Here is a 13,845-nt window from a genome sequence, read left to right as displayed (position 1 = left end):
TGTGGGCCACACTCCTTACCTCTTGACCTTTAATAAAGTAGAGAGTAAAACAGTTCTTGAGAAAGTTGGAGGAAAGAAACATGGTTTATAGTCGAAATATAAGAGCAAAATAAACGACATATAATTGCAAAATAAACAGAGATAAATGTATCCAATCGGTCTTGTTCTCTTTCCCAACCTGGTGAATATTGATCAAGACACAGGCTTCCAGCCTTCTCCGTTAAGCTTTTCCAACTATTTCAGGTTTGTATCCTGGGTCCTTGTTTCAGGTTTATGCTCTATTTGCAAGAGGGCTCTAATTTCAGTTCTTCCTTAGTTCTCTCCTCTCCCTCCCCATCTTCCAGTTTTCCTTACATGCCATTTTTTCATTCCCCTGTCAAGCTTTGAGCCAATAAGGAGTAAAATTTCTCTCTTTCCTTACTCGCCATATTCCGAGGCTGAGCTTTTGACTCACTTGTGCAAAATTTCCTCTTAAATGCTTTTAACCTCCCTATGCAAATCCTCCTCCTCTGAGCTTTGACTTTTCCTGTGAACTTTTGATCTTCCTGTGCAGAAGAAGCTCTAAAGCACAGAGCAACTATTTTACAACCCTAAAAAACCAAACACAGGGTGGCTGAAAGTCCTGTTTCTTCATTGTTTTTAAAATGAAAAAAATTGTGAGGTGGTGGTGGAAAGAACTTAGGAACGGAAAGGGGGAATGAAGTTGAAAAATAAGTTGGCATGGATTCCTTTTATTTTGACTCCAAGAGGCTGAGAATGAGCTGTTTCCCCTCTCTGTACAGGCACCCGCATCTACATCAAAGTGGACCCCATGTACCAAGGCCGCATGTCAGGCCTGTGTGGAAACTTTGATGGGGACACTGAGAACGATTTCACCAGCCGGCAAGGCATTGTGGAGCCCACAGCAGATCTCTTTGGCAACTCCTGGCGCGTCAGCCTGCTCTGCCCTGAGGTCAACAGCGAGGATTTTGAGCACCCTTGCACGGTACGCCCAGGTCGGCTGCCCAGTTAAAGTCCATCTTTGATCCACATTTACCTCTTTACAGGCCTGGTCCATGTTTTAAAGTTCTGTGTCCCTGCATCCTTTTTAACTCCAGAGCTTTCCCCACAAAAACCCACTCTCTAGCGCTCCATCGGAACAAATGTTAATCCACAGAAAACCTGAATTGAAGTTTGCTCCGACGGAGTGCTAAAGAGTGGCTTTTCACGGGGGTTTGGGACTCCAACAACACTCAGTCCTGGAGCTTGAAAGGTAAATATATGCAGCTGCGTTCCTGTACAATAAAGAGAAATGTCACCGTACGAGGACAAGCTGGGGGAGGTTGTCAAGGTTTAACCTGTGGCTGCTGCAGTCGCAGCCCTGAAGGTGCAGATCTTTGGTGCGGCTGCATTTGGAATTCTGCGCACAGTCCTGGTCACCTCACTCAAAAAGGGTATTCTAGACTAGGAGAAAGACCAGAGAAGCACAGCCCAAATGATCAAGGGGATGGAGCGAATCCCCTATGAAGAATGGTTGCAGCCTTTGGGACTTCTTAGTTTAGAGGAAAGAGGAGCAAGCAGCAACAGGATAGAAGTTTACAAAATGACTCCTGGCATGGAGAAAGAGGGGAGGGAAAAGTGTGTCCCCCCCCCATAACACCAGAATTTGTGGGCATACAACCAAGCTGAAATGTTAGATGATTCAGGACAGATAAAAGAAAAATCTTCTTCAGACAGCACTTAGTTAACCTATGGAACTCCCTGCCACAGGAGTTGGCCACCAACCTGGAGGAGATGGCTATTGGCCAGGATGGCTCTGTTCTGCCTCCACAGTCGGAGGCAGCAATCCAGTACCAGTTGTTAGAAATCGCAGGAGGAGATAGTGGCTCTTGTGCTTGGATCCTGCTTCGGATTTTCCCAAAAGAGGCATCTGCTGTGAGAACAGGGTGCTGGACCAGGTGGGCCATTGGCCTCATCCAGCAGGTGCTTCTGGTGAAGTCAGCGGCCCCTCTCACCTCTGTCTTTCTCCCTCCCACCACCAAGGTGAACTCTCACCGCGTGACCTGGGCCCGGAAGCGCTGTGGGGTCCTCTTGCAGGACCTCTTTGCCCCCTGCCATGAGGAACTCCCCTGCCAGCAGTTCTACGAGTGGTGCATCTTCGACGCCTGCGGGTAGGGGACTGGCGAGACATATAGCGGTTATACCTTGATATTAATCTATTGATATACAGTCATACCTCATGTTACGTTTGCTTCAGGTTGCATGTTTTCAGGTCGCGTCTCGCGGCGACCTGGATGTAATGGAACGGGTTACTTCTGCATGTGCAGAAGCGGCCAATCGTGACCCACTCATGCACAGACGTGGGTTGCATTCTTTTCAGGCTGTGAACGGGCCTCCGGAATGGATCCAGAGGTACCACTGTTTAATTGAGGGCTTCTCTGTTGTTGCTGTTTTTACTGATGTCCTTCTTTGTATCTTTGGGTTTAAATGTTTGGTTTTAAATATTTCTATAGGGTTGCCATATTTCTAAACATAAAATCCCTGACACCTGCAGTTGTTGAGCTGTTATTAGGAAGTCCCCAAAATAACTTGGGGAGTTTTGAAAATGCATTTGGAACCTAGTGAGCTTGAGAGGGGCAGGCTATTCTTAGGAGGCTGTTCCTGAGTAGGAGACCCTCTTGTGTCCCTCTACTGTCCCCCTGGGATGCGGGTGGCGCTGTGGGTTAAACCACAGAGCCTAGGACTTGCCGATCAGAAGGTCGGCGGTTTGAATCCCCACGACGGGGTGAGCTCCCGTTGCTCGGTCCCAGCTCCTGCCAACCTAGCAGTTCGAAAGCACATCAAAGTGCAAGTGGATAAATAGGTACCACTCCGGTGGGAAGGTAAACGGCGTTTCCGTGCGCTGCTCTGGTTGACCAGAAGTGGCTTAGTCCTGCTGGCCACATGACCCGGAAGCTGTACGCCGGCTCCCTCGGCCAAGAAAGCGAGATGAGCGTCACAACCCCAGAGTCGGCCACGACTGGACCTAATGGTCAGGGGTCCCTTTACCTCCCTGACTTTCTTCTCCCCCCAGCTGTGACTCCGGAGGGGACTGCGAGTGCCTCTGCACCGCCATCGCTACCTACGCAGAGGAGTGCAGCCAGCGGGGGGTTCCTGTGCGCTGGAGAAGCCAGGATCTCTGCCGTAAGTCACGCTGCTTTCGTTTGGGAGTCTGGAAGTGGCCTCTGTGTGGAAGGGGGGAAAGCCTTTGCTGCCCAGCTGGCGACACAACAGCCGGGCAATGTTGCCAGTGGGCCTTACTGTCCGAATGTTGCTGCCTCTACCCTACCACTTACCCTGCAGACCTGAAGGGAAGAGACTTCGCATGAACCAAGACAGTTAAAAAATAATAATTCTGAGGCAATGCACCTAGCATTCTTTGGTCCAGCTGACAGAAGCGAGGCAGCAGTCAATCACACCTTGCAAGTTGGTATACATGTATTGTACAGGAGTGTCAGGCCTAATGAGCACAGCTGCTGCTGCTTCTTTGGTGATCATTTATAACTGAGTAAGATTGTCTTCCATAAACACGGTTTTAACAATGAGTCCATAAGTGACTGTGGAGGCCAATTCTGGATCCACACGTCCTTCCACAGTGGGGACATTGGTTTCCGGGCGGGAGTTGATCACGGTGAGGGTTTGCCAAGCGTGCCTTCCTCTTAGCACCTTTCTCCCTTGCGTCCTGAGTTCGAGTGTCTTCAAAGCCCATGACACCTTTGGTAAAGGCTGTTCTCCAATGGAGCACTCACAGGCCAGTGTTTCCCAGTTGTCAGTGTTTATACTACATTTTTTAAGATTAGCCTTTTAAGATTAAAGCTCTTTTGTTGACCACCAGCATTACACTTTCCATTTTTAAGTTCGGAATAGAGTAGTTGCTTTGGAAGATGATAATCAGGCATCTGCACACCATGACCAGTCCAACGAAGTGGATGTTGAAGAATCATTGCTTCAACACAGGTGATCTTTGCTTCTTTCAGTACACTGGCATTAGTTCTGGAGGTCTTACCTTCATGAAGCGGCTGCAGAGACTTAAGGTCCCTGCTTCCCCCAATTGTCTAAGTCCCCTCCTCTCCAGGGTTTTCCCCAAGCCATCGGAGACTGAGCCTGCATGAAGCCAACCTCTCTCTCCCCAGCCCTTTTCAGCCCTCTTCTGGTTCTGGGAGACAAGTGGGGAGGGGAGCTTGTCGCAGAAGCATTAGGAGACACCCTGAGCTTCTTCCCCAGCCTGAGTCATCTCTGCCTCTTGACCTCCCTCCTCTCCTGCTTCTGCCTCTGAGTCTGGGCTCCTCTCTGCCACAGACTCTCCCCGCTCACTAAGCCCTGTTGCCTCTTCAGCTTCCAACACCTCCTCCTCCCAGTCTACACTCTCTGACCGCTCATTGTCGTCCCACCACCCTTCCGCGGGCTCTGATCCTTCTTCCCCTGGGGTTCCTCCCCCCTTTCCTCTGCATCCAACCTGTCCCTAACAGTGGCTCACACATTTCTGGGGAGAGCAGGGCTAGCCTTGTCTTGCAGTTTGCTCCTTTCCCTGGAGGACCTTGTGAAACCAGACCCTTCCCAGAGGCCTGGCGCCTTCATTGCATTCCTCTTCACTTAGGCCTTTGGCTGATTGAGCAATCTTTGGCCTTTTAAATGTGTCAGGGTGTTTGTTTGTTGCTGTTGTTACATTATGTATGTCAGGATGATATGTGGGTGCTTGCGGAGATAACAGCCTGGGATTCCAGCCTGTCTTTTACAGGATTTATTAAGTGCAAAAACTATGTACAGTACGGCGCTCTTGAAAGCGCGTCTGCCTCAATCACTATCAGTTTCCGGAAGTGGCTCGCGCCTGTTCCCCCTCCAGCAGAATAGCTTCCTGACCCCCCCCCCCCTTTGAGACCAATGCACCCTGGATTCCCCAGACAGGTCCCTTGGCATGGCGAAACTTGGCCCTCCAGCTGTTTTGGGACTACAACTCTCACCATCCCTGGCCACTGGTCCTGTTAGCTAGGGATGATGGGAGTCGTAGTCCCCAAACAGCTGGAGGGCCACGTTTGGCCATGCCTGCATCTCAAAACAGCACTTGATCCTTGGTGATTTGTTTTTTGTAATGAATAAGTAAGGGAGCAAGCCTTTCCCTCTCTCCCCGCTCAGCCATGCAGTGTGACTACGGGCTGGAGTATGATGCCTGCGGCCCAGCCTGCCCCCCCACCTGCAAGAACTTCGGCCTGGAGGGGGCCGAGCACTGCAGCAGCGAGGCCCTTTCCTGCGTGGAGGGATGCTTCTGCCCAGAGGGCAAAGTGCTGCATGGTAAGGTGGGGGGGGGGGGCAGAGGTCAGAGGACCACCTATTATGGATGCTTTTGCTGCGACTCCTGCATTGAAGGGGGCTGGACTAGATGGCCTTTGGGGTGTCCCTTCCAACTTGATGATTCTATTATTCTAAGAGGCGTTGGGTCCCTGTGCTGAAGAAGGTTGCAAAGGGTCAGCTGGTGTGTGGGAAGAGCAGCACTAGACTGCTACCTCCATCCTCCCTTTTTAAATATATATTTATTTTAAGTTTTTACATTCAAATCTACATATTTTTATAGTCAGTTTTATACATGTCTAGGATTCCCTGAATCCGTGGACTTACTTCCACCCTCCTGTGGTTTCCATAGTACTTCACTTTATACTGCATCCTATAATATTATCCAAATTGTATTCAAATTTCCATTTATAACCATAAAATTATTACAAGTGTTAAGTTAATCCTGCTAACGTTTTTAACCATGTTCTTTAAGGTAATCTATATTTCCCCCCCATTCTTTATTAAATTTCTTATCTTACTGGTTTCTGATTCTCCCTGTCAGTTTTGCCATTTTGGCATAGTCCATCATCTTGATTATCCATTCTTCTCTGGTTGGAACTTCATCGTCCTTCCATCTCTGGGCGGCTACCACCGTCCTCCATGGTCATCAGCCACGATGAGAAGTCCCTGGATGGATGGATGAAAATCCTAGAATCATAGAGTTGGAAGGGACCACGAGGGTCATCTAGTCCAACCCCCTGCAATGCAGGAATATTTGCCCAATGTGGGGCTCAAACCTACGACCCTGAGGCTACAAGTCTCATGCTCTACCCACTAGGCTATCCAGCTGGGTACAAACTGAAATGCCTCTCCGCCATTCCTGCAGCCACCCGTCAGCGCTCCCGCAAGTGTTGAGATCCGCCCAAAGAGCTCTGCTCAGGGAGGAGATCCTGCTTGCAGGATTCAAACCTGGGGCCGGCCGCAGTGAGAAGAGGCTGCCGGACTCAATGGGCTATTGGCCCAATCCAACAGGGCTCTCCTGATATTCTGCTGTTCCTTCCCTGCCAGGCAGCCGCTGCATCGACCCCTCCGAGTGCCCTTGCTACTGGGAGGGCACTCTGTTCCCACTGGGAGCCCTGGTGATGCAGGAATGCAGAAACTGGTAAGTCCGTAAAGGTTGGCTGGAGCAGGGCAGATGGGAAGAATTGTCTACCTACCCATGAATGCACCTAAGACTGCTCAGGCCCGCAACACTTTTACGGGGGGTGGGGTGTAAAAAGCAGGACGCGGGGGGCGCTGTGGTCTAAACCACCGAGCCTCTTGGGCTTGCCGATTAGAAGGTCGGCGGTTTGAAGCCCTGCGACGGAGTGAGCTCCTGTTGCTCTGTCCCAGCTCCTGCCAACCTAGCAGTTCAAAAGCACACCAGTGCAAGTAGATAAATAGGTACCGCTGCAGCAGGAAGGTAATGCCATTTCCATGCGCTCTGGTTTCCGCCACGGTGTCCTGTTGCATCAGAAGCGGTTTAGTCCTGCTGGCCACATGACCCGGAAAGCTGTCTGCGGACAAACACTGGCTCCCTCGGCCTGAAAGCGAGATGAGCACCACAAGCCCATGAAAGGAAGTCCTTTGACTAGACTTAACCATCCTGGGGTCCTTTACCTTTTTTACCTTTACAAGTGCAACACGATGTTCATTCTGCACTGTAACCCGGAAGTGTTTCGCCGCTCGCGCATGCGCAGAAGCGGTCCTCCGGTTGCAAAAACTTCAGGATATGGCCGGACCTCTGGAATGGATCCCGTTCGCAACCGGAGGCACCACTGTATATATTTTATTTAGCTCTGTGTAAATAAATAAATGCCTGGAGTGCTCTGGTCCATGGGGTCACGAAGACTTGGACATGACTAAACAACAACAACAAATAAATTTAGCAAAGGAAGCCCCTCAAAGAGCACATTGCAGCAGCCCAGTCCTGAGGTAAGCAATGCGCGAACTACTGTGGCTAACTATTCCCTGTCGTGCCATGACCTCTCCTCGTGGCGCTGCCCTGAGCCTCAGACAGCCCCAGTGCCCACCTCACACCCACCCAACTCTTTCTGACACTTCTCCCTTCTGCAGCTCCTGTGAGGCCGGCTTGTGGCAGTGCGTTGCCCCCCTAGAACCTTGCGCCACATCGCCCCGCTGCGCCGAGACAGAGTTTGCCTGCCACACAGGTGGGCGCTGCGTTCCCGGTGCCTGGGCGTGCGACAATGAGGACGACTGTGGGGACGGCTCGGACGAGTTCTGCACCTTGAGCTGCGCCCCTCACCAGTACCAGTGCGCCAGCGGACAGTGTGTGCCCTGGGGATACCGCTGCGACGGAACTGTGGACTGTCTGGATGGCTCGGACGAGAGGGACTGCCCGCTGCCCGCCTGTGCCCTGCAGGAGTTCCGCTGTGCCAACGGGCGTTGCATCCCCCGCGAGCATCTCTGTGACGGGGAAATGGACTGCGGCTTTGCGGATCATTCCGACGAGGCAGGTGAGCACAGAGCAAAGGGAGACACTCAGAGCAGCTGAAATGCGGGGGGGGGGGGGGCCCAGGGAGAGATTACCAGCTGACCTGGGGGGCAAGTAGAATTCTGTCTGCATAACAGTGTGCATAAAAATGGGTATACAGGTGTCTCCCCACTTAGACGTGGTCAACTCTTGTATATGTGCGGTGCTGGGAAATAATTAAGTAAATTGATTTAAACTGCAGAAAGGGCAGAAACGGCCTGAAAAGAGCAGGAAAACTGCAAAAATGGCACAAAAAGGGAAAGGCTAGCAACCCCATGAACTTTTGTACTGACCTTTGAGGCTAGTGCAGAGTTGGAGTTTGAGAAAGGAGGTTTGGAGGGAGCGATTGTGGTGGAGTTTGGCGGATTTTTTTTGGTGGATGGTTGGCAGAGTTTGGCAGCCCATAGTGGTCCTGGTGTGTCCTCTTGGGGATATTGTACGTAGCTCGGGGATAATGCTGGATCCTGTACTGTCGCTCGAGGCTCAGGCCGTCTCAGTGGCCCGGTGTGCCTTCCATTAGCTGCGCCGCTATCTGGACAAGGACAGCCTAACTTCCATGGTTGATGCTCTGGTAACCTCTAGGATAGATTACCGCACCGTGTGATGTGTGGGGCTGCCTCTGAAGATGGTTCAGAAACTTCAGCTGGTGCAGAATTCGGCAATCAGGTTGCTTACCAGGACGAGACAGTTTGAGCATATCACACCAATCCTGGCCTGACTGCATTGGCTGCCAGTTAGCTTCCAGGCCCAATTCAAAGTGTTGGTTTTGACCTATAAAGCCTTAAATGGCTCAGGGCTGCAATGCCTCAAGGACTGCCTCTCCCTATATAAACCACCCCCAAATCTGCGATCATCATCAGAGGCCCTTCTCCATGTGCCTCTTCCATGAGAGGTCTGCAGAGTGGCAACTCGAGAACGGGGCCTTTTCTGCAGTGGCTCCCCGTCTATGGAGTGCTCTCCCCAGGGAGGCTCGCCCGGTGACTTCATTATATACCTTTAGGCTCCAGGCAAAAATGTTCCTCTTTAACCAGGCCTTCAGCCATTAGACAATCCGTGGCCTTTTAAAAGTGTGTTGGGGCGGGGGTGGGACTGTTATTATCATTTTTTAATTTATCTTTTCTTATTATGCTATGTAAATTATGCTTTTAATGTTGTACCTCTTCGGATAAAGGGTGGCATGTAAATTGCAGAAATAATAATAAACAATAAAACAACCCCTTCTCAGGCTGCGGGCCCCCCTGTGGGCCGAGCGAGTTCCGCTGCGCAATGGGGCGCTGCTTGCCGTACCTCCACCGCTGCGACCGGCACGACGACTGCGGAGACTTCAGCGACGAAAGCGGCTGCGTGTGCCCAGCTGGGGAGTTCCAGTGCCCCGACGGCCAGTGCCTGCCCCAAGCTCTGCTTTGTGATGGGAAGCAGGACTGTCCTGCCGGAATGGATGAAGCTTTCTGCCCAGGTGAGAGCGGTCATCCCCCCAGGTCGGTGGCGGGGCAGCTGCTTGGCAAGCAGAAGGTCCCAGCTCCCGTCCACACACACCCACTTAGGGCTGGGAGAGACCCCTGGACCCCCAAACCCTGGAGAGCCACTGCCAGTCCGTGCAGGGAATGCTGAGCTAGGTGGATCCCGAAGGTTTTGATGTTGTACATTGAAGGTTTACAAGGTCCTATCAAGTGTCTTTGGTAATCTTGGGGGGCTTTCCAGCAGTGCTAAGCAACAATCCAGGTTTATCAAGACGGCCAATGCAATTCAGATGTTTCTTGCAGGCTTATGGTTTGTCTTTCCTTCCCTCCAGATCTTCCCCCACCATACCCAGCCAGATTATTTTCAGTTTCCTGATCTGAATTAAAATTTAAAAATTCCTTCCGGTAGCACCTTAGAGACCAACTAAGTTTGTTATTGGTATGAGGTTTCGTGTGCATGCATAACAAAATTAGTTGGCCTTTAAGGTGCTACTAGGGATGCGGGTGGCGCTGTGGGTTAAACCACAGAGCCTTTTGGGCTTGCTGATCAGGAGGTTGGCAGTTCGAATCCCCGCGACTGGGTGAGCTCCCGTTGCTCGGTCCCTGCTCCTGCCAACCTAGCAGTTCGAAAGTACTTCAAAGTGCAAGTAGATAAATGGGTACCACTCCGGCAGGAAGGTAAACGGTGTTTCTGTGCGCTGCTGTGGTTCGCCAGAAGCGGTTTAGTCATGCTGGCCACATGACCTGGAAGCTGTACGCCGACTCCCTCGGCCAATAAAGCGAGATGAGTGCCGCAACCCCAGAGTCGGTCACGACTGGACCTAATGGTCCGGGGTCCCTTTACCTTTAAGGTGCTACTGGAAGGAATTTTTTTATTTTGTTTTGACTACGGCAGAACAACACGGCTACCTATCTGTAACTGATCTGAACTGTTACTCCAATGGGTGTTATGGAACAAGCACTATTGACCGATTGAGATTTATTTCACAAAACATGTGCATTGCTTGATTGTTTTTTAAAAAGCTGAAAGTGGTTTGCGATCGATTGATGGGTTATTAATATCCCACCTTTTTTCCGGACTCACACAAATGAAAAACAACACAGATCAAATACAAAAGCTACCTTCTTGAGGTTTCCAGCAACTGGCAGTCAGCAGTAGTGCAGCCGTCAACTGTGGAGGCTGAGCAGAGCCATCGCGGTCTTCTTTAGTGGGTGGGGGAGCTGAAAATAGAGCCAATATATTTCACATCTGGCAACCAATGTGCACCTTGGGTTTCAGGTAGTCTTCTTCTTTGGCGATCATTCATCGCCGAGTAAGATTGTCTTCCATTAACACGGTTTTAACAGTGAGTCCGTAAGTGACTGTGGAGACCAATTCTGGATCCACACATCCTTCCACAGTGGGGACATTGGTTCCCGGGCGGGAGTTGATCACGGTGTCGATTTGCCAAGCGTGCCTTCCTCTTAGCACATTTCTCCCTTGCGTCCTGAGTTCGAGTGTCTTCAAAGCCCATGACACCTTTGGTAAAAGCTGTTCTCCAAATGGAGCACTCACAGGCCAGTGTTTCCCCGTTGTCGGTGTTTATACTACATTTTTAAAGATTTGCCTTGAGACAGTCTTTAAACCTCTTTTGTTGACCTCCAGCATTACGCTTTCCATTTTGAAGTTTGGAATAGAGTAGTTGCTTTGGAAGTCGATCATCAGGCATCCGCACAACTGTGTTAGTTTTATGATGTTAGCCGCCCTGAGCCCGGCTCCGGCTGGGGAGGGCGGGGTACAAATAAAAATTTCGTATTATTATTATGACCAGTCCAATGAAGTTGATGTTGAAGAATCATCGTTTCGACATGGGTGATCTTTGCTTCTTCCAGTACACTGGAATTAGTCTGCCTGTTTACCCAAGTGACGTGTAAAATTTTTTGGAGAAGCTGTTGATGGAATCTTTCGAGGAGATGGAGGTGGTGTTTATAAGAGAAGATGGAGATGGCGTTTCAGATAGTACATGGGTAGACGAATCTAAAAAGCCCAGAACACAAATTTCCACCAGAAGCGATGCATTTAGCATTAAGTCTGGAAGGGTAGACTTGATTCTGACCAAACTAAGCCTCCTGAGAAATGAAGGAAGGCACTAGAATGAGCGAATGGTGGGCTGGTCTTCACCGTACCCTCCTCCCCTCGCAGGCCGTGTGACGTGTGCCCCTGGGCAGCTACCTTGTCCGGATGGCGCTTGCGTGAGCCGCTCCCAGGTGTGCGATGGCCTTCGTGACTGTGCCGAAGGCGCCGATGAGAAGCCACCACACTGCCCGGCGCCCCCGACCACACCTTTGGCAGCCACCGTGCCCCCCAGTCTTCCTGCGACTCACCCGTCCCCCATGAACAGGACTCTGGGTAAGCAGGCTCCGTGCACCCAGAAACCCAGAGCTGAGTAGCACTGCCTAGTGGGAAGGGCCAAGGCTGCCCTAACACAGCTGTTGCCAGCCCCCATAGAGTTCCCAAGAGCTCTTACAAGTTAGGGAGAGGCATGTCCGCCAGTCCTATGTCTCTCAGCTACCCATTGAGGTCGTTGCTGCAACAGAGAGGCCTTGACCTCAGCTTGTGCATCTTCCGCACCCAAGCTGGCATGAGCAGGCAAAGACTAAGCCTGTGCGCCAGTTGCCTCTGCTCTTCTCTCTTCACTCCTCTTCTGGTCCTGGGAGACAGTGGGGCAGGAGAGGTGGGGGCAGCAGGAGGAGGCACAGGGAAGCCCTGGGCTCTACAGCACCCTGACCTCTCTCTCCCTCTTTCTGCACCTGTGCTTCACCTTCCAATCCTGCTCTCACCCTCCTGACTCTGACTCTCGTCTCTGGCTGTTACAGGCTCCCCCAGATCACTGATCCCCTTTTCCAAGCCAGCCTCAAATCTCCAGTGTCCAGCCAGTCCCTGACAGGATCCTTGGGGATAATTTTCCTCCCAAGCAGGGGTGAAATGGGAATGTGTCATCTCCCTGCACTGAAGTCTCTGCTATCTGGGTTGCTTGGTGGCCCTTGCAAAGGGGCTGCAATAACAGCAGATCTTGCGAGATCTCGTGAGATTTCAGAGGTGAAGGTGGCCGGGAGGGCGGGGCACCCATGGGACACCTGCCCTTGGGCTTCTGCTGCCTGAGGCGGCTGCCTCAGTCTGGAGCCTTGCTCTGGACGTCTTGACCTCTTTCCTTCTCTCCCCCTTTCTCCCTCTCTCTCGTCCTGCCCTCCCCGCAGCGCCACCCTGCGGCCGCTACGAGTTCCACTGCCACAGCGGGGAGTGCCAGCCGCGCGGCTGGGTGTGCGACAACGAAGCCGACTGCCTGGACGCCAGTGACGAGCTCCAGTGCAACCGCACCTGCGGCTTGGACCAGTTCCCCTGCGCCCACGGGGCAGAGTGCATCCACTACAGCCGGCTGTGTGACGGCGCCCCCCACTGCCAGGACCACTCGGACGAAAGCGTCGACACCTGCGGTGAGCAGATCCTGACCCCACGACCGGGGCTCTCCGCAGACGGCGAGAAGGGCTGGGTGGACGATTCCTGCCTGGCCGGGGTCAGACTAGAGAACCTTCAGGGGACCATTCCAACACTACAAGTCTATGATTCCAACTTGCCCTGCCTCTAGGGCACACACCGGAGCTAATTTGGAGCTGGGCGCCAAAAGGCTAAGGCTGGTTTCGCTGGATCATAGAAACATAGAATGGTAGAGTGGGAAGGGACCCCGGGAGTAATCTAGTCCAGCCCTCTGCAATGCAGGAATCTTTTGTCCAACGTGGGGCTCGAACCACAGCCCTGTGATGAAGAGTCTCCTGCTCTGATCAAATTCATCGGCTTTGTTGAACTGATCAAACTAAGTAGCTATAATTGGGTTTTGAATAAATGTGCAATTAATTGTTCTTTTGAATTTTATGCTGTTGTTACCTTCCTTAGCGGGTAGTGCAAACCGTTGTTTTAAATAAGGCTTTTTATAGGATAGGGAGGGGGGCACTGGGGATAATAAAGTATTTCAATTCAATTCAGTTTCAGTGTGGAAGTGTGGAGAAGGGGCTGTAAGATGGGGGAAATGAGGAAGCACCCTCAGCCTCTCCAAAGGGACCTGTGGGGACGTCTCAGGTGTCCCGCTCATCCTGTCTCCCTGGGAATGACCCTCCTTTCTCTTTCCTGGCGCAGGCTCCACGCAGATCCCGCCCTGCCCGGGCTTCTTCATCTGTGACAACCGCATGTGCATCAATGTTTCCCGGGTGTGTGATGGCTCCCCTGACTGCCCCCAGGGAGAAGACGAGACGGCCTGCGGTAAGGAGCCTCTGGTGGCTCTCGCCTGGTGGGTGGCTGGAACCAGAAGCAGGGTGAAAAAGGACCCTCTCACAATATATCTGGCCCAGATTTGAGACTTTTGCTCCCTTCCCTGGCCGGGAAGGCGGAGAGGGGCTTTGATGGGCATCTGATGCGCTTGAGCTACCCCCTGTGTTAAAATCGATCCAGTTTTGAAAGCAAGCTTCTAGGCCTCATGAGAAACCGTTTAAAGGCAGAGGTTTCTGGGAGTGTGGGAGGGGACCTGGAGCGTG

The 13,845-nt window shown here is 51.8% G+C and overlaps 2 protein-coding genes across 3 annotated transcripts in view; one reads left to right on the top strand and one right to left on the bottom strand.

The window, feature by feature from the left end:
• Positions 1–13,845, bottom strand: part of LOC310660977 (uncharacterized protein) — a 776,342-nt gene that overhangs the window by 637,341 nt on the left and 125,156 nt on the right. The gene's annotated exons all lie outside the window — the stretch shown is intronic.
• Positions 1–13,845, top strand: part of LOC310661359 (SCO-spondin-like) — a gene marked incomplete at its 5' end in the record, with an annotated part of 165,801 nt that overhangs the window by 34,300 nt on the left and 117,656 nt on the right. The window contains 10 exons of the mRNA XM_083407208.1: positions 783–985; positions 2,023–2,150; positions 3,053–3,162; positions 5,152–5,307; positions 6,355–6,448; positions 7,402–7,802; positions 9,045–9,275; positions 11,462–11,668; positions 12,517–12,753; positions 13,451–13,573. Coding sequence (XP_083263334.1) covers positions 783–985; positions 2,023–2,150; positions 3,053–3,162; positions 5,152–5,307; positions 6,355–6,448; positions 7,402–7,802; positions 9,045–9,275; positions 11,462–11,668; positions 12,517–12,753; positions 13,451–13,573 — 1,890 coding nt within the window. The remainder of the gene's footprint in view (positions 1–782; positions 986–2,022; positions 2,151–3,052; positions 3,163–5,151; positions 5,308–6,354; positions 6,449–7,401; positions 7,803–9,044; positions 9,276–11,461; positions 11,669–12,516; positions 12,754–13,450; positions 13,574–13,845) is intronic.

The sequence above is a fragment of the Podarcis tiliguerta genome (assembly GCF_965153285.1).
Source record: "Podarcis tiliguerta genome assembly, chromosome: 12".
In the NCBI taxonomy this organism is placed as follows: domain Eukaryota; kingdom Metazoa; phylum Chordata; class Lepidosauria; order Squamata; family Lacertidae; genus Podarcis; species Podarcis tiliguerta.
The sequence above is the reverse complement of the archived record's forward strand: the minus strand, read 5'-3'. Positions and strand labels throughout refer to the sequence as shown.